Source organism: Balaenoptera physalus (genome assembly GCF_965194825.1).
Source record: "Balaenoptera physalus genome assembly, chromosome: 1".
Lineage (NCBI taxonomy): Eukaryota > Metazoa > Chordata > Mammalia > Artiodactyla > Balaenopteridae > Balaenoptera > Balaenoptera physalus.
Genome location: NC_138882.1, coordinates 33,709,363 through 33,727,425, shown reverse-complemented (window position 1 = coordinate 33,727,425; position 18,063 = coordinate 33,709,363). Strand labels below are relative to the sequence as shown.

General features: G+C 53.3%; 1 protein-coding gene across 13 annotated transcripts in view; it reads left to right on the top strand.

Moving 5' to 3' along the window:
- Window positions 1-766: 766 nt before the first annotated feature.
- MFSD4A (major facilitator superfamily domain containing 4A) overlaps window positions 767-18,063 on the top strand; it is a 30,058-nt gene continuing 12,761 nt past the window's right edge. For 3 of the 13 annotated variants that reach the window (XM_082431459.1, XM_082431466.1, XM_082431460.1), the window contains exons 1-3: window positions 5,422-5,745; window positions 15,011-15,209; window positions 15,878-16,138. In XM_082431459.1, coding sequence (XP_082287585.1) covers window positions 5,516-5,745; window positions 15,011-15,209; window positions 15,878-16,138 — 690 coding nt within the window. In that variant the 5' untranslated portion in view covers window positions 5,422-5,515. Of the gene's footprint in view, window positions 4,879-5,417; window positions 5,746-15,010; window positions 15,210-15,877; window positions 16,139-18,063 lie in introns of those variants that run through there. The other 10 variants (XR_014255078.1, XM_082431463.1, XM_082431462.1 and 7 more) reach the window with 7 other exon arrangements.

Here is an 18,063-nt window from a genome sequence, read left to right as displayed (position 1 = left end):
GACCACAGGCACTAACTTCAGAGGAATCTGAGAGGTCCCTTCATGGTCGCCAAATTATAACCTAGCAAAAGGGCTCATGAGCCCACCACGTAGAAAGCCAAACTCTGAAAGCAGGTGTTGCAGCAAAATAAGAGTTTATTGCAGGGCACCAAGCAAGGGAGTGGGAGACAAGCCTCAGATCCACTCCCACTTGGTCTTTGAGTTAGGGGTTATTAAAGGGGAAGGAAAAGAAGCTGGGATTAGTCATCTTATGACATTTCTTAATCATAATTTTGGGAATCAGGATGCCTAAGGTTTATGTGTCTCTGGTCTGGTGGTCCATGACCCAGGGGTCTGTTACCTCATCTTGCCTTGGAGAAACAACCTGAGTCTGTACATTAATGATGTTATCGACAACAGCAATTTTAGTCGTCTGACTCTGGGTGATAAGTGTTTAGTTTGCACAGGATAGAGGCCAGAGGGGATAAGATGGGGAATAGTTTTGGATAGAGAGGTTAATCATAAACTAAGAAGGGGAACTCAGTTTTAGGGGGATTCAGTTTCATTAGCCACTGTTCTAGCATACAAGACCAGGAGATCAGTTTGAGTTATTGCTGATAATAAATATAATAATAATAATATTAACAATAATTTATTGAGAACCTAGTGTACTAGCTCCTGTGTTATACACTCTGTCTACATTTTCTCTCAGTAAGGGAGGAATTATTCTCCCCATTTTATTTATTTATTTATTTAAAATAAATAAATTTATTTATTTATTTATTTATTTATTTATTTATTTATTTTTGGCTGCGTTGGGTATTAGTTTCTGTGCAAGGGCTTTCTCTAGTTGCGGCGAGCGGGGGCCACTCTTCATTGCGGTGCGCGGGCCTCTCACTATCGTGGCCTCTCTCGTTGCGGAGCACAGGCTCCAGATGCGCAGGCTCAGTAGTTGTGGCTCACAGGCCCAGTTGCTCTGCAGCATGTGGGATCTTCCCAGACCAGGGCTCGAACCTGTGTCCCCTGCATTGGCAGGCGGATTCTCAACCACTGCACCACCAGGGAAGCGCCCTCCCCATTTTAGAGAGGAGAAAACTGAGGTTCAGTTTTTCACAGGTCTTATAGCTTACACTAGATTCTTCTGACTTCAAGCCTGAGCATGCTGAAGCTGTGGCTACCTGCCGGGATGCTGTAAATGGAATTCCGTTTCTGAGTGGGAGGTTGCACTAGATAATTTCAGAGAGTCCTTCTAACTCTCAAATTTAGACTAGCTTCAACTAGCGCTTTTAAGCACCAACTAAATGCCAGGTGCTATGCAACATTCTCTCCAGGATGCGTGTGGCCACTGGTCTAACTCTTAAGATGCTTCTGCGCCATTTCACCTGCTCCTATCCCTCTTGGCATCTGCAGCGACCACCCCCCTCACCCTCCATGCAGATGAGAACTCAGTTCATCTGGATATTTGTACACACACCCTGTTTGAGTTCATGTGGGGTAGGGTGGCTGGGTCATCTGGGTGCAGTCCTTGGCACCAAGCTGTCTGCAACCTACTCCATGCCACCCCCAGACAGAGCCTGCCAATTCACTCTCCACAGTCTGGCCAGCCAGGCAATGATATGGAGGAGAACACAAAATCCGGAAGTAGGGGAGGGGCAGCCTCATGCCCTAGAGAGGCCAGAGGAACTGCAGGATATGCTTAATGATCTTGAACTGGAGACTTCACTCTACTGCTCCTGCCTGGCCTCCTGAGAGTCTGGGAAGCAGAGATCAGAGGGCCCTGGGGACGAGGACAGGTCCATGGTCACTTAGAGGATCCTGCCAAGCATGAAATCAGGCCCAAGTCCAAGTGACTCCCCTGTAGGCTGCTATAATCAGATCTTTTCTCTTTGTACATTTTCTTAACATTTAAGGTTTTCAATCCTAACAGAAACAGTAACAAAAACAAAATGCACATCATGTGCATTTCTACACTAAGGAATCTGGGCAGCCGTGATGAATGTAAAAGAATCACGGTGAGGGTACCTACTTCTTATTTCACTTTGTGTTACATTATCTTGTTTGCTTTCTCCTTGAGTATTTCCAGGATGTCCATCACTTATCCATAGTCCAAGACATGCAGTTGATTTATTGCTTGTAAACTTCCAGGTGTTAGCAGGAGTCAGTGTAGTGCAAACATCTCTCACCAAGGAGTCAATCCCCACACCCAGTGAAGAACAAACCCCATAGCCCCTGCCTTGAAAAAGCAGCAGTAAACAGGTCATTAGCAATGGTTTATGTTGGGAGCCCCAAGGAGGGACTCTAGGAAGGTCAGGGAAAGCTTCCTGGAGGAGATGATGCTTGAAGCAAAAGAATAGATTTCAGGCAAGAGCTTGAGAACACTTCACTCCTTCAGATTCTTTCTGTCAGTCTATTCAGTCTTCCATATTTTGGGGTCTCAAACTGCTTTCCAGAGCTTGTGAGAGGGAAGGGTAATTTCCTTCCAATTTAGAAGGAGGTAAATTAGAGAATGGCTAAGGAACTACCCAAGGTTTTCTTTCAAATTTAAGAATGACCAAAGGGTGCCCAGCTAGGGCTAGACATTTGAATACACAGCACAAAGGCAATATAGGATAGACTCTGCCCTTGGGAAACTTGTTATTACTGGGAGATATGGTATGTAAATGAAAATCAAAAATAATTGTAAAGGTGTTATGCAAATAATTCAGTTCCCAGCTACTTATCCAGGACTTGCTATCTGCAAGGTGTTCTGTGAGGCATTGGGTAAAGGAGAGGAGTTAGAAATATAGGTAAATATAGTCCCAGCCTTTAAGAACCCACAGTTTAATTGGCTGCAGGAGAGGCAGGGTGGCAGGAACAGGAAGCTAACACTTGGTTAAATGTAATAGCTGACACTATGAAGACTGCAGGGTGAAAGGAGTGGAGGGGGCTTGCTGGAATTTGGGGGCTGGATAGAACTTTGCTGAGAAAGCTTCCTGGAGGAGGTGGACAATGTGATTCTGGAAAACAGAGGAGATAGAGAAAGAGAAGAAGAAAGAGCACATAAGCAAAACCTTTTCACATACTTGCCTTTCAGATTCAGTACAGTAATCACCTCTTCCATGAAGCCTTCCCAGGCATAATTAGATACTGCCCCCGCCCCCCAGACTCTCAAAGCATGCCTATTACAAAATGTACCTTATTGCTTTTTTCCTTATCTGTTTTTCTCCGATCAAGGGCCCCACACCACCAAAGGAAGGAAGGAAGGAAGGAAAGAAGGAAGGAAGGAAGGAAGGAAGGAAGGGAGGGAGGGAGGGAGGAAGGGAAGAAGGGAAGGCCTTTCACTATAAGGTGACTGGGTACTGCATTCACAGTGGGGTGTCTCACTTTGTTTTTGTTTACTTATTTTTACTTTTTACTATTTTATTGAAGTATAACTCACATACGGTGAAAGGCACAAATCATAAGCATACAGCCCAATGAATATTTACATGTTTACAGCTGTGTAACCACCACCCAGATCAAGTTATAGAATGCTTTTAGCATTCCAGACATGGTGGGCTTCCTCACTGACCTGAGTCACTGCTACTGTGGCCCGAGGATCTGAACCAATAGGGTGATGTAACTGGGAAGCACCATCCAAGAAAATTATGAAAGAATTTCAGGAATTTGGGCTGGAAAAGCCAAGTGTGCAGGGGGGAGTGGTGGGGGGTGAGATCACTATGTGTGTGAAGGGCTAACACGCACAAAGCAATAGTCTTGTCCTGTGGGTGGCAGTGGGGAGCCACAGGGAGAAGCATTTCAGTCCCACATAAAACCTTTCCTACAACCAGAGCTGAACCACATTGGAGGCAGCCCCCCAGGAAATGATAAGTAAGGTCCCCATCAGTGAGAGGTATCAGTCAAGAACAATACTGACAAGCATTTATCAGCAATGATGGGGTGGGGATACGGGACTCAACTGGAGATGGGTCCTTCCAGCTCTGAAGCTTCTGTGGTTCTGGAATTCTTTGAGAGTGGCAGAGAGGACTCAAACATTTGCAGTTATTATTTAGTTTTGCTTTTTCCCTGCAGAGGATAACTTTTTACTTAATTGCAAGTACTGTGCAGGCCCATCATTATCACCACTGAATAAGTAACTGTCATCACCTATAGGCCAACTGAGCCAGAGGGACCCTGGGGCTCCCCTCCCTGGTGCTCACAGCCTAGGGGAATGGAGCAGATGCTAGGGTGCCACTGTGAGGGGGGAGGGTACCTGCAAGAGAAGCTGGTTGCCCTGCCACATGCCAAGCTGTCATGGGGACACCCACCTACCTATCTCCTCAGCCCTTTCAGCCCTGGTCCCCTTGGCGGGCAAGTGGTCATGATGTCATGGCTCCTGCCACTACTAGGACACTTGGGCAGAGTGACCCTGAAGGACCTTTCTGCTCTGCTTCCAGGTGTCAGCACAGGAAAGGTGTCTGGCAGCCTCATGAGCAGGACCACACGGGACCCAACAGCCCCGTGGCCACTTGGGGGGAGTAACAGCCTGTGTCAGCTGCAGGATCCTGGAAGGACTCCCAGTCTGGAGTCTAACACCCTCCGACTCCACCCTCCATCCAGCTTTTTCCCGCAACAAAAAAAACAAAACAAAAAAAAGCAATTTTCCTCAGAACTCTTTTTTTTTTTCTTTTCCTAGAGGATTATTTCAGAATTCCTTCAAGTCACTGCCCTGCTCCTCCCGCCCTCTCCTCACCCCTCCCCCAACTAGGAAGAAGGGAGAGAGATGGAGTCTGGAAGAACGTCTACATCTTCCTCCATCCGGCACCTGTACAGGGCGCCAATGTCATGTGGCAGGTGAAGACCGGCTCTCAGGCCCTTCTGTGGAGCTTAGAGTGATTACCTTCCTGGTGAAAGCCATGAATACTCTACCAAGAAAAAAACGTATGTATGAAATTTTGCCTTCTATTCCAGGGTAAGATGGGATGCTATCAGACCCCCGAAGTCCATCAGTGACGCCCCTAGGTTTAAGGGGGGAGGGCTCGGTGTTTCCTTCACCGCCAAAGCACAGGCCAGATGGGTGTCTGGGGAGGGTTTGCAGCTGCCCCGAGGGAGAAGCGCTGGAAGATCCTGCTCCCCAGCCTCTCGGTGTACTTCCAGGACGTCGCAGGCTCTCAGTTTGCCCAGCTCTAAAATGGGCGTCCAGGCCCTCCAACCTTGGGGGGCTGGATAAGAAGCCTGGAGAGACGCGGAGCTGGGTGGGAGCGGGGGTGGCGGTGAAGAGCAGCTCCCGGTTGGTCTCCCGAAGCCGGGGGAGGGTGGAAACGTGAGTTCAGGAAGGAGGGGAGGCCGGCGCCTGGCACCGCACGAGGAAGGCGCTGGCCCGGACGCGGTGCCCACGGGCGGCCCAGGCGCCCCCGGTGCTCCCTGGGCCCGAGGGCGGGGCCCCTCGCAGGGCGGCCCCTCCCCGCCCCTCCCGCCCCTCCCCCGGCCCCGGCCTCCCCAGCCCTGCTGGCCCTCCCGCGGGCGAAGCGGCACTCGGCACCGCGCGCGCCCGGACCAGCAGCCGCGAGCCGGCACCATGGGCTGCGACGTCCGCGTGTCAGGGCTGCTCCGCCGCAACCTGCAGCCCACGCTCACCTACTGGAGCGTCTTCTTCAGCTTCGGCCTGTGCATCGCCTTCCTGGGGCCCACGCTGCTGGACCTGCGCTGCCAGACGCACAGCTCGCTGCCCCAGATCTCCTGGGTCTTCTTCTCGCAGCAGCTCTGCCTCCTGCTGGGCAGCGCCCTCGGGGGCGTCTTCAAGAGGACGTGAGTGCCCGGCCCGCGCGCCCGAGCTCCGCAGCCCCCCGACCCTTCCGACCCTTCCCGCCACCCTCGTCTCTGCCCCCCGCGGGGCTCGGGCCGCCGGTTGTACCTGCCTTCTGGAAGGCAGCGACCACCCCTCCCCGCTCCGCTAGCCATGCCCAGCCTTAGCTGGAGGGCTGCCTCCCTCCCCCACCCCAGCTCTCCCCGCAAAACTCTCTCTGGAGACTGAAGGTGACTTCTGGATTGTTTATTTGCCTTCGCTCACCCCGGTGAGAGCATAGACTCAGCTCTCACCCCTCTCTCCCACCCACACCCCGAGGGAGAGGGGTGAGGGAGTTTGCAGAGGTGGGAGGGTCGCCCTCTTGCACAGCAGACCTGAGGTTTGTCTGCAGCCCCTGCTGCCGGGGGTGGGGGGCGGAATTGGAAGTGAGGTGGAAGGAGAGGGAGTGTCACCTCAGGGGCTGTGCCCAGTGCCAGAGCTGGCTGCGGCTGGACAGAGTGCCCTGGGGCGTGCTCCACTCAGATCCTCAGCTCCAGATCAGCTGACACGGGGTGTCCCTTCCCCTGGGCGGCCACGGGGCAGGTGGGTCCTGTGTGGTCCTGCTCCTGAGGGAGCCAGGGTTCCTGCATTGGCCCCTGGAGGTGGCACCCTTCTTCCTCTGAGACAAACAGGACCTTAGCACTTGGGTCCACGTAGGGGAGGCACAGGGTGACTCACCCATAGCTTAGTGAGGTGACACTCCAGCTCTGGTGCCAGGATCCCCCTCCGCTTTCCCCCACCCCATGTTACTCCTCCCTTGCCTCTGCCTGGCATGGCCCCCAGAGATGCCCCTTTGGATACCATTGCAGAGCCTCAATCCCCCGGCTCAAATTCGACAGGGCCACCTCCACGGAGCCCTTTGGAAAGGCAGTAGGATTCACTCTCTTAGTGCAACTGGGAGAGCAGACCCAAAGCAGGGGCTAGATGACTTGCAAGTCAGAGACTGCTGGAGGTTTCCCTAGTCCTGGCTTCTGGCTGGGTGGTTTCCTGGACTGCATGGACTGAGGCAAGCAGATGCCTGGGAACAAAACCACAGCTGACGCCTCTGGGGAGCCATTCTGCGCCGAGGGCACTGCCCTTTGGCTCGCTGCTAGAGGTATCTGTGAGGTGGGTTTCCCCCTCCACCTCACTTCTAGAGCTGATGGAGAGGAGCACAGGTGTCTATACGTGCAGACCCCACATTAAGCCACCCAACTGACAAAGCATCAATTAGGGAGTGATTATCCCCACTACCAAAATCCTCTTGTAAACCAAAGTGTCCTCTTGAGAAGCAAGTCTCCTTGTGTACAATAGTGTTTCTGTGGGTTTTGTACAGGATTGCATGCATGGGGGACTCCGAAAATCTTAAGAAAAAGCTCCAGATCCTTTCTAATTCTGCCTAGAGGTTTAATTAGAAATCAGTCAGGGTATTTTTCTGGTTTTGTTTTTAAGTATTTTGACTTACAAAAGCTCCCTTACCTGGAACTTTTTAGGAACCCGTGTAGTGCAAAGAACAGGAAAGGGAATGAGGATCATTCTAAATGGCAGGTTGGCATGCCAGGCTTTGTGAAAACAGCAGAGGTACACAACAAGCTGGGCCAGCTCTTCCTTACTTGTTTTGTGCCTCCCTCAGGGCTCCTTACTCAACGAGGGGCTCTGAACAGGCAGTGGAAAGGGTCTTGCCTCAGGAAACTGGCTCACAGAAAAGAATGATCATGGTGGCAATAATAACTAGCTTTATTGAGTGTTTAGGCAATGCCAGGCACTGTTCTTACTTACTGATACTCACTGTATCAATTCATTTAACCTTCACAACAACCCTGTAGAGTAGTGCTATTATCTCCATTTTGTGCATAAGGAAGCTGAAGCACAGGGAGGTTAAGAAACTTGCCCCAGGTCACACAGCTATTAAGCTAGTGAGGATATGAACCCGCACATTTGTGTCTAGAACAAGATACTTTGGAAATCCCTCTTGCTTTTTCATAAAAAAGCAAGCTGACTCATAGTAGTCAGCTTCAGCTCTGAAGGGTACAAGTTATACCCTATACTCACCAGGCAAAGGCATGGCATGAGTATCCCTGTGTATACTCATGGGCTGAGTACTCCTGAGCTGACACTCCTGGGAAGGAAACTATGGGCCTCTGGGGCTTCCTGCTGGGATCTGAGGGGTGGGGGTAGGGTGGAGTAGGGGGAGTAGTCCCATCAGTGGTTCAGGTTTAAATTCTGAACCTCAGTCCTCCCACCCCAAGACAGAAGGTCTTAAAGAACCTTTTCCCTTGGTTAGGAGCAAAGTAGACTTCAGTGGAAATAGAGGGCCATCACAGGGGTGGCCTGTGTGTAGACAGGAGTCATCACCCAGCTAGGGCTGGACAGCTGAGCGCAATCCTCCATCTCCCAAAACAAACAGAACCTCCACCAGCCCTGAAACCAGCCTCTAAAGCTTGATTCCTTGGGGCTTCACCACAAGTTAAAACGCTAATACCACTGCTAGTGCTTTCAGCTTACGTGATTACTGCTGGTGCAGCTCGTCTGGTACTGCGAGAGGAGGGTTGGTTTAACAAATTGGGACGGGAGGGCCAGCTGTTGTGCGGGAGTGGGGAAAATTGCAGGATGACACACACCAGGGAGAGGAGAGTCAGGGCAGCACTCTTTCTCTAGGGTTCCTGCTCAAGTCCTGCCTACTCCTTGGCCCAGACTGAGTTCCAAGGCTGAATAGAGTTTCTGGATGCCTCCAAAGGGACATGCATTGGAGGGACTGGGTGTGGAGAGCCTTGATGTTAGAGTGGGTGCAGAGGAGGGCAGGAGCCCTCCACTCAGGATGGGACCAGCTCTCTCTCTCTCTTCTGACATTGACAGAGATCTTGAAGGAGGCCACCACATGCAGGCCAAGAGGGAGAAGTGTGCAATTAGGGAAAACCTGGACTAGACCTTCCTTAGAAAAATCTTGCTTATCAAGAGCAGGAAGCCTTTCAGAGAAGAGAAAAACCCAAAGCCACCTGGTTGGCAGGGTGTATAGATATGTGCTTTGTCAGATAGGAAAGAGGAGGGGTATTTAGACAAAAGGTTAGGGTTTTGTTCCTGGTTCCATGGGGACCTGTTTAACCACCCTGGGCAGTTTGGGAGACCCCTTTATCTCAAAGGCATCAGGGCAGATAAATGGCTTTCAGAGTTTCCCCAACCTTTTCCCAGCCTCACCTGGGCCTCTCCTCTGCACACATGCTCTTAAAGGAAGGCTTGAGTTCTTCTCTTTGCTATATTAACTATCTCTTTCTCTACCTTTCTTTTTTCCTCAATTTCCTGCAGCCCTGCCTTCCCAATACCCACCTCTGACTCTCTCCTGCGCACTGCATGAAACCCAATCTCCATGCAATGTTCCCCAGGCCACTATCTGACCTACTTCCCCAGGATGCTGGCCCCCTGTGGTTCTGGGATCACAATACAAAAGCCAGTTCCCTTCTCTGAGCCAGACCCTGGTTAGTCTCCCATCTAGAAAGCCTCTGCCTCTCCCGCCAGCAGCTTGTCCACCTTTCAGCATGTAGCAAACGTGGGCTGAAGGTCTCCTAGGGGTCTGGCACCAGACATGGTTCTTGCTTAAAAATCCATCTCTACATGGGAGGTAGCATCTGACCCAGCAATTTCACTCCTGGGTATACTCCTCAAAGAACTGAAAACATGTCCACACAAAAACTTATACATAAATGTTCATAGCAGCATTATTCATAATAGCCAAAAAGTGGAAACAAACCAAATGTTCATCAACGGATGGATGGGCAAACAAAATGTGGTCTCTCCACACAATGGAATATTATTCAGCCATAAAAACGAATGAAGTACTGACTCATGCTATAACATGGGTAAACCTTGACAATGTTATGCTAAGTGAAAGAAGCCAGTCACAAAATACCACATACTGTTATGGTGTCATTTATGTGAAAGTTCAGAGTAGGAAAATCTATAGAGGTAGAAAGTAGATGAGTAGTTTCCTAGGGCTGAGGGTGGGATGCAGAGAGGAATGGGGAGTGACTGCTAATGGGGAAGGGATTTCTTTTGGGGGTGATGTAAATGCTCTAAACTTAGATTGTGGTGATGAGTTCATAACTCTGAATATACTAAAAAAAAAAAAACCATTGAATTGTACACTTTGAATAGATTCATTTTTTGGTATATAAATTATATTTCATTTTTTTTAATTAAAAAAATCTCAAAACTCATCCCACCCTTTAATTCACTCATTTAACAAATATCTCTTGAGCCAGACCCTGTTTTGGGGGTGAATATGACACAGGTCCCCACTCTAATGGAGCTTACATTCTGGAGGATCATTTTAGTGAAGTGAAGGAAATAAGGCAGGGTAAGGATGGAGAGCTACAGAGTTGGGGGTTACTTTAGCTCAGTGGTCAGGGAAGGCCTCTCTGAGCTGACACCTGAATGACAGGAGAGAGCCATGCAAGCAAAGAACGTGGGGAGAGGTGTTCCAGGCAGACAGAGCTGCAAGTTTAACCAGTGTGTAAGGAGCACTCCCTGCGGGTCCAGCAGCCATTGAGCCAGGGAACGTCGTCATGCAAGTGTGCCCCCTGATCTGAGTCTAACAGGGATCCCCCCGAAGACAGGCTTCCTTGCTCCTCCTTCTGGGTCCCCCCAGCCTTAACAAAGGGTGTCAAACAAGCTGGGGTGTCAGTGTGGGGGGACCCAGTTAGAGGGGGACCTTTCCCCCTGCCCCTGCCTCAGTCTGTCACCCCTTCCCTCTCGCGCTGGCTTGCACTGCAGTCTCCAGCCTGCCCTCACTCCCAGGGGTGTCCCGTCCCCTGGTTCCTGTCCCAGGCCCCGCTCCTCTCTTGGGAGACTGCCGGCCCCTTTTGGGGTGGAGGGGAGCTGGCGATGCCTCTGACCCCTCCTGGTTCTGCATTCTGCCCCTTTCCCTGGTCCTTCAGGGAAGGAGATTATCCAGGGTGGACAGGGGGAATCCCTTGAGGTAAACATGTGAGGAGAATGTGAGTGCCGCCCTGGGGTCGCTCACCCCGGTGGCATGGGGCTGGCCCTCAGCAGCATTCTTCCCCACCCCTGGGCAGTGGAGGGCTAGACAGCTGGCTGACATCTTACTGTTTTGCTCAAGCCCTTGCCCTGCTTTGGAGCCTAGCAGCCCCTCCTCTTATGACAGAACCAGGAAGGCCAGAGCAGGCACCCATGGCAGGACAAGGTGATCACATGTGCCCTCTGGGTAAGGCAGAGCACCGGGGCTGACAGGCCCGCAGTGTGCTCAAGGTCACACAGCCAGCTGGCGGGGCAGGCACCTGGCTCCCTGCTCTCCCTTGCCCGTTTGCACCTTCCATGTGGAGCCGTTAATAAGTAACCTGGACGTTTCTCAGGCTTCTTGAGGAAGGGTTCCCTAGACTGTCTTGGGGGAGTGGGGCCCTTCCTCTCATTGGCCTGAATAAACATCAGAGCCCAGGGCCAGGGGAAGGACGGTCCACGACACCACGCTGGCCTTTTCCTGGATTGGGAGTCAGAAACCGGGTCCCCACTCAGCATTACTCGCTCTCTTCCCTGTCTGGGCCGGCTTCCTGATCTGTAAAATGGGGCGTAGGACTCTTTGGTCCTCAGTGCCACTCTGGCAGTCAGAGGGCCTGGCAGCAGAAATGGGCGGGGCGGGGGTGTCGGGCAGGAGCTGGCTCCAGTTCTCTGACCCTTTCTGCCCAGCGAGCCTGCTTCTCTGGGCCTGATGGTGCTCTTTGGGGGCGGCCCAGGGCCTGCAGGGAGGGGGTGAGCTGCAGGTGGCCGGGAGGCAGCTTCCAGTGAGTGAGCACAGGAGGACCGACTGTAACGTCTCACTCCCTCTGCGCGGCAGTGCTTCATATCCCTGATTTATAGCGGAGCACCTGAGGCTCAGAAGGGCTAAGTGTGAGTGGCTTGCCGTGAGCCGCCCGCTGGGAAGTGGCAGAGGTGGGCCTAGGACCAGTCTTCTGATTACAAATCCCACCACATCCGTGCTGCCAAAGCTGCGATGACATTATTATTCTATAATTTTCAATTACCCACTTTCCTGGAAGGGGCCATTGACCAAACCATTAAGTGACCAAGACAATTAGTGTATTTCAGTCTGGCTCTGAGATGTGTCTAGGACTCCTTTTTTCTTGGCAACAACATACCATTCTAAAGAAACTTGTTCAGGCTGATTTTTGGAAGGACCAGGCACAGCCCTGCTGAAACAACTGGGGAGGGTGGGCAGCCTGGGCTCCAAACCCAGGGTTCATTGTGGTGCGGCTGTCCCCATTTATTGGGAACAGGTCTCCATCTCCCCCACCCCCCCCCCCGCCCGCTCACCCCGCCCGATACCCCAGGAACGCAGCTGGCAGGCTGCAAGGTCAAACCATGGCCCTGGGGTTGGCAGGAGTCACAGGGAGGGGACTTCCCAAGCCAGCCTCCCTCCAGCCTCTCCTTCCTCCTGTTCTCTTTTTATCCCTCCCTCCTGCCTGTCACTGGGCCTGGGAACGAAAGAGCCCCCTTTGGGCACCGAGTGTCCTTCTCTGGAATAACAAGGTGAGAGGGTACCAGTTGGAGAGAGGAGAGGCCTGGACAGGGCTGCCCACTGGCCACCAGCCCTTCCCAAACCCCATCCCCGCCTCCTGGGCCTCCTGCTGTTCCAGTCAGCACCTTTCTGGCAACTTGGCCCACTAGATTCTTTATCTCGTTACCTCTGTCTCTGGCTCTGGCTCTCTCTCTCTGTCACCCCCATACTATCCCACATCAGCCTCCTAACGGTCTCTAGTCCCTTTCTCCAGGCCATGCTGTGTGGGGTGATGACACAAGCCTTTCTCAAGCATTCCCATTTCACTAGCAACATCCAGCAACCCTGGATCAAACACCTCAGGGGCAAACACAGTCCAGACATGGGGTCCCACAATGAACAGGATACAGCAGATGCCTTGGGAAGCTTGCAACGGAGCCAGCGGTTATCCGGAAGCAGTTGGAATTTCCATAATACCAGCAGAGGGTCCACTGGGGGCTCGTGTTCTAGTGGCTACAGCTGTTTGCCATTGCTTCCTAAGACCAAGACTCTGAAGAATCTGGCCTCGCGCTCCCTGGCTGCTCCCCTCTCCAGCTTGGCTGCGTCCGTGGCCCAGCATCAGCCTTTTTACACACGCACGCACGTGCACACTCCTCCATGGGAAAGCAGCATGGCATAGGGAACAGCAAGTCAGAAGCCCTGGGTTTGGGTCAAGGATCTGTCTGCTACTTTCTTAGCCCTTCTCAGCCTCAGTTTCCTCGTGGGTCACACGAGGCACAATTGCAAGGTCTACCTCACAGCGTTGTCACGTACACCAAATGTCTTGGACCCTGTAAACAAGCGTTTGTTGCTTTCATGTACCTGTAATGTTAGTTCTCCTTTCTTTTCCCACACCTTCCCACAGCTCCTGCCTATCTCAGTTCACTGATCCCAGGTCCCGTGCCCGCAGGACGGTGCTACAGGACTGGTTAACCACTCTCATCCAGGGTTTTCAGGGCAATAATGATAATGTATTAATTCTTCAAGAGAGCATTTTTGTACTTGGAGTGTCGGTGCTTTACCGCGAAGTGGTGAGTGAGGTTGTGGCAGTGTCAGGCCCACGTAGCAGCTCAGTGGGGGAAACACTTGAGGGGGAGATGGGGACCCTCTTGCTATCCCTGAAGTCAGGCCACCCAGGAAGCTGCCTAGTCGATCTTGTGCGGGGAAAGGAAGGGGAAAGAGAGAGCTATTCTGAGAGGCCTGTCGATTGTATCAGCCTGCAGAGGTGTGGGCATCGCCTCTGTGCCAGTACCAATGAGACAGGCCACCAGGCAGCAGGAAGCAGAAACGCATGAAGCTTGGTGAGTGGCCCAGGCTGTCAGTGCTGGAGGCCGGCAGAGCAGGGATGCTTGGGGAGCGGGAAGGGGGTGCTGGGAGGGACCCGAACAGGCCTCTCCACAACACGACCCTCTTGTTCTCCTTCTAGTGGCCGGGGTGAAGTGAGTCTCCCCTGCCCCCTCACACACAGCTCTGAGCTGGGAACAGACAGGGGTCATGATTGGTAATCTCCAATCAGCAGATCAGCCTGGAAACAAGAAAATGAGAAAATAAAGAACTGCTGCTACCAGCAGAGCCCTTCTGATAAAAGATTTCATCAAAGATGGGGCGAGATGAAAAGCTGAGAGCCAACAGGGTCAGAGCCAAGAACCTCTGGGAAAAGACAGTCTGAGGGGTCTCTTGGGGCCTCCCCCTTTTCCTCGGTGAGCTGGAAACTCAGGTCTTCTTGTCACAGAAATACCAACGCTCCCACCTCCACCCCTCCAGGTCCGGCAGCCAGACGAAGGCACCTGGGGCTCTCCACCTTCTCATAATCTGAGACACTTTCCTCTACAACCTCTCCCTTCCAGAACCTGCTTGCTGCCCACTCTTCTTCCCCCCACGTTAGCCTTTCAGACTGGCCCCAGAAAATATGAGGCTTCCTTCCTTTCTCCGAGAGTCTGCTTACTGGGCGGAGTGTACCCGAAAGACCGGACAGAGCCTCAGGCCTCCACCCATGTGTTCACTCATCCTTTCACTCACTCAGCCTGCTGCTGTGGGCTCCTCTGGGGGAAGGTCACCACTCAGACACCTCTCAGTGGGACCTCCCTTCTGGACACTTGCCAGGCACAGAATCCAACAGCTCTGCCCATAGAGGGGTCACCAATTTCCCCAAATACCTCGGCTGTGGGCTTTGGTTCAGGCAGCTCAGGCCTGGTGCCTGCAGAGGGCCTGGCGTGTTCCGTTCCTGTGTGGGGAGGTCACTGCAGCCCGGCTCAGCAGCCGTCCCCGGCCCCCCTCCAGGCTCACGCATGTGGCACGGCTCCCTGGAGACACTCAAAGCCATTCCCCTCACACCTTCCGTGAGAGACATGGAAATATCTTTGCATATAATTGTTTATAAGCAAACAATTTAAGCAAATGATACAAAATCACTTCTAAGTCCAATAATAGCAGTTACGCTTTGTGAAGTGTCCATTACATAGCTCTCACAACCACCCTGCGTGGTAGGGATTGTTATCTGGGCAGACCCAGTCATCTTGCCCATGACCCATAGCTAACACGTGACAGAGCTTCTGCCACAGCTCCCTTTGCTCTTGGACCAGAGGCGGGGGGAAGCGTCTCGGCTTCCCCGGGGGGCCACCCAGTGAGTGGAGGACGGGGTTGGGGGGGTCTTCCTTCGAAGGGCTCCGGCCCCCCTCCACTGACCGCACCCTCCACTACTGCAGCCTGGCCCAGTCGTTATGGGCCCTCTTCACCTCTTCTCTGGCCATCTCCCTGGTGTTCGCCGCCATCCCCTTCTGCCGAGACGTGACGGTGCTGGCCTCAGTCATGGCGCTGGCGGGCCTGGCCATGGGCTGCATCGACACCGTGGCCAACATGCAGCTGGTGAGGATCTACCAGAAGGACTCGGCGGTCTTCCTCCAGGTGAGCCCCCAGCAGGCGTGGGGCTGGGGGCAGGCAGGGCACAGGGGAGCTCCCTCAGCCCTCTCCCCCCAGCCAGGCATCTCCTCCCCGAGACCAGGACGGTGACCCAGAAAGAGGAGCAGGGTCAAGTTCAGTGTGACCGTTTCCAGCTGGACTATACTGGGCCGTTATCTCTGGACTCAGGTCTCTTCATCTCTAAAATGGAGTGATGATCCTGGCCTGCAGGGTGGTCAGAGGAATCTAAGTGCTAATGAGCAAAGGTTCTTTGTAAGTTGGAAAGGGCGTGATGGAAGGGCTTGGTGTTTTCTCTCATCTCCTCCTCTCTCTGTGTTTCTTCTTCCTTCCTTCTCCTCCCAGTTACCCAGGATTCCAGTCCAGCCCTTCCCTTTACTAAGCCCCCTTCCCTTTGGGGTGTTAACTGGTGGATGCTAACCTGGGAACAGCCCCCAGCTGGTGGTTAAGCTTTGGGAAAGAAGAGAGAGGGAGGGGTTGGCCACTGTCACCAAGTTATCCCAGGCAGGAAGGTGGTGACAGGAGCTTCGCTCCTCACCTCTCTTGCCTCCCACCCTACTGCTCCCAGGCAGGGGCTCCCCAGATGGGACACAAGGTGGGGGGCAGGCAAAGCCTGAGGCATGCCTCCACCCACCCCGATTCTCTTCTCTTCCCAGGTTCTCCATTTCTTTGTGGGCTTTGGTGCACTGCTGAGCCCCCTTATCGCTGACCCCTTTCTGTCTGAGGCCAGCTGCTTGCCCACCAACAGAACAGCCAACGCCACCTCCGGTGGCCACCTGCTCCATGCCTCCAGGGTCCTGGCCCACCACCATACTGGGGCCCAGCGTTGGTCCAACCAGACGCTCCCTGGGCTGACCCCACAGGACGGGGCAGGGGCCCGCGTGTCCTACGCCTTCTGGATCATGGCCCTGATCAACGTGAGTGCCACTGGGGCAGGGCTGGGTGGGCACTAGTGGACAGTCACCCATACCAGTCCATACCAGCTCCCAGTACAGATTCTTCTGTTTCTGAGAAACGTACTGGGGCTGAGATATGCCTTCAGGAAGGCAAGAAGAGGGGAGAACTGACCCCCGGGGATTCATCTGAACACAGGGGGCTGCAGGAGATCACCTCTAAGGTCCTTCAGTTGTGACATCCTGGGATTGCGATTGTCAAGGGAGGTGAAACAGTGAGCAGGTTTAGTGCAATGAGATCAGGGTCAACTTCCAAGTCATCAGAGGTTCCCTGGGGAACCAGCTCTTTTCCTCCAAGGCCAGATGATGTAGACCCTGGGACAGAGCACTGCAGGACATACCAGGCTCTTCTCCAGGGCCCTCAATCACTAGTGGGATTCTCCTGTGCCTGCTGTGAGGTGGGCCCCTGTGGAGGCTGGAGGATAGACAAGATGACCTCCAAGGGACCCTGCCTGCCAAGGCTGCCCTGGTGGGAGCAGAACAGGGAGACCACGTCACTGTGTCTGGGTCAGATACCAAGGCCCTCTGCACCCCAGCTCTCATCCTCCCCTGCTAAGTCAGGACTGACTCTGGTCTCTGGCTGGAAACCTCCTCTGGTGCCCTGCAGCCCGAGTTAGCCCAGGCTGGGGCCAGAGGGAGAGGTGGGACACCCTCGCCGCCAGCTCCTCTCCAGCTTGGGAAGAATGGTCGTGAACACCAGGAGCACGCACTGGGGGGGTGGGGGGGAGTATTCCAGGTGGCCATCCACCTGGCTATGGGATGGAGGTGCCACATGGTTTGTCACCCCAACTTGGAGTCTGTCTTTGCTCTAGGCAGGCTTGTTACCTACCCCTCCTGAGGCAGGCAGGCTGGGCCTCAGAGTGATGCTATACACGTAGCATTGAAAGAGGCCTTTGCGGGCACCCAGTCCCACTTAAACAGCAGGGCAGGGGTGTTATACCATCACTGGCTCAAGGGCCTGATAAGGGGCTAGGAAGAGGCTTGGCCAGGCTGGAACACTGACCCCCAGCACAAGCCCCTACCAGCTGCCCTATAGTCGCTGCTCATTTTCCCTTCTCTTTTGTAACTTTCCCTGTACCAGATTCTTCACTGGGGCCTCTGAAAAACATACCCCTCTCCCTCTGCTCCTTTTCCTTTCTGCCCATGCCCATCATTGTTTTGGAAACAATGCAGCTTTGGGCCTGTGCCCTCCACAGGGGACCTACGAAGGCACAGAGCACTGTCAGTACAATGTCAAGGCTGAGACTCTGGGACCAGGAAGCCGGAAGGTCCAGCCAGCTTAAGCCTGAGGTCTGTTTTCTCTTGCCCCATGAGGTGCAGACTGGAGGCACTTTGTTTGCTGCAGGATTTCCGGACTTTTTCCATTGGTTTGTGTCTGAAGATAAACAGCCCACCCCAGAAGAGAATGGGCTGTGCATGCATGTGGGCAAACACATTCACACAGGCCAGCCCACCTGGCATTCTCTGACTTTTAAGGCAGAGCCTACCTTCCCTGAATGGGCTTCTTATAAAGATCCGGTGTGTTCCTGCCAGCACCGTCAGCCAATCCTCTGTGAAGTCCTTCCCACCACCCGCCTCCCTGGAGAGCCCAACCTGCGTGAGCACACCTCTTTTACAGCTGTTTCCCCTTGGCCTTCCCCCAGGCATTCTGCTACCACAGGCCTCTGTGTGTGGGTTTCCTGTTTCTCCCATCAGACTGGACGGAGGGCTTCACCTCCCCCATTAGACCCAGGACTCCTGAGGGCAGGGGCTGTCTCGTCCATTCAGGCCAGATTTATGGCTCTAATGCTGCTGGGGTGTGTCTGACTTATTTATAAGTGGAGGGAGGCTCCCAAGGTGCCCACAGGGAGGTGTCAGCACAGGGGTGGCATTCAGGTGACTTGGGAAAA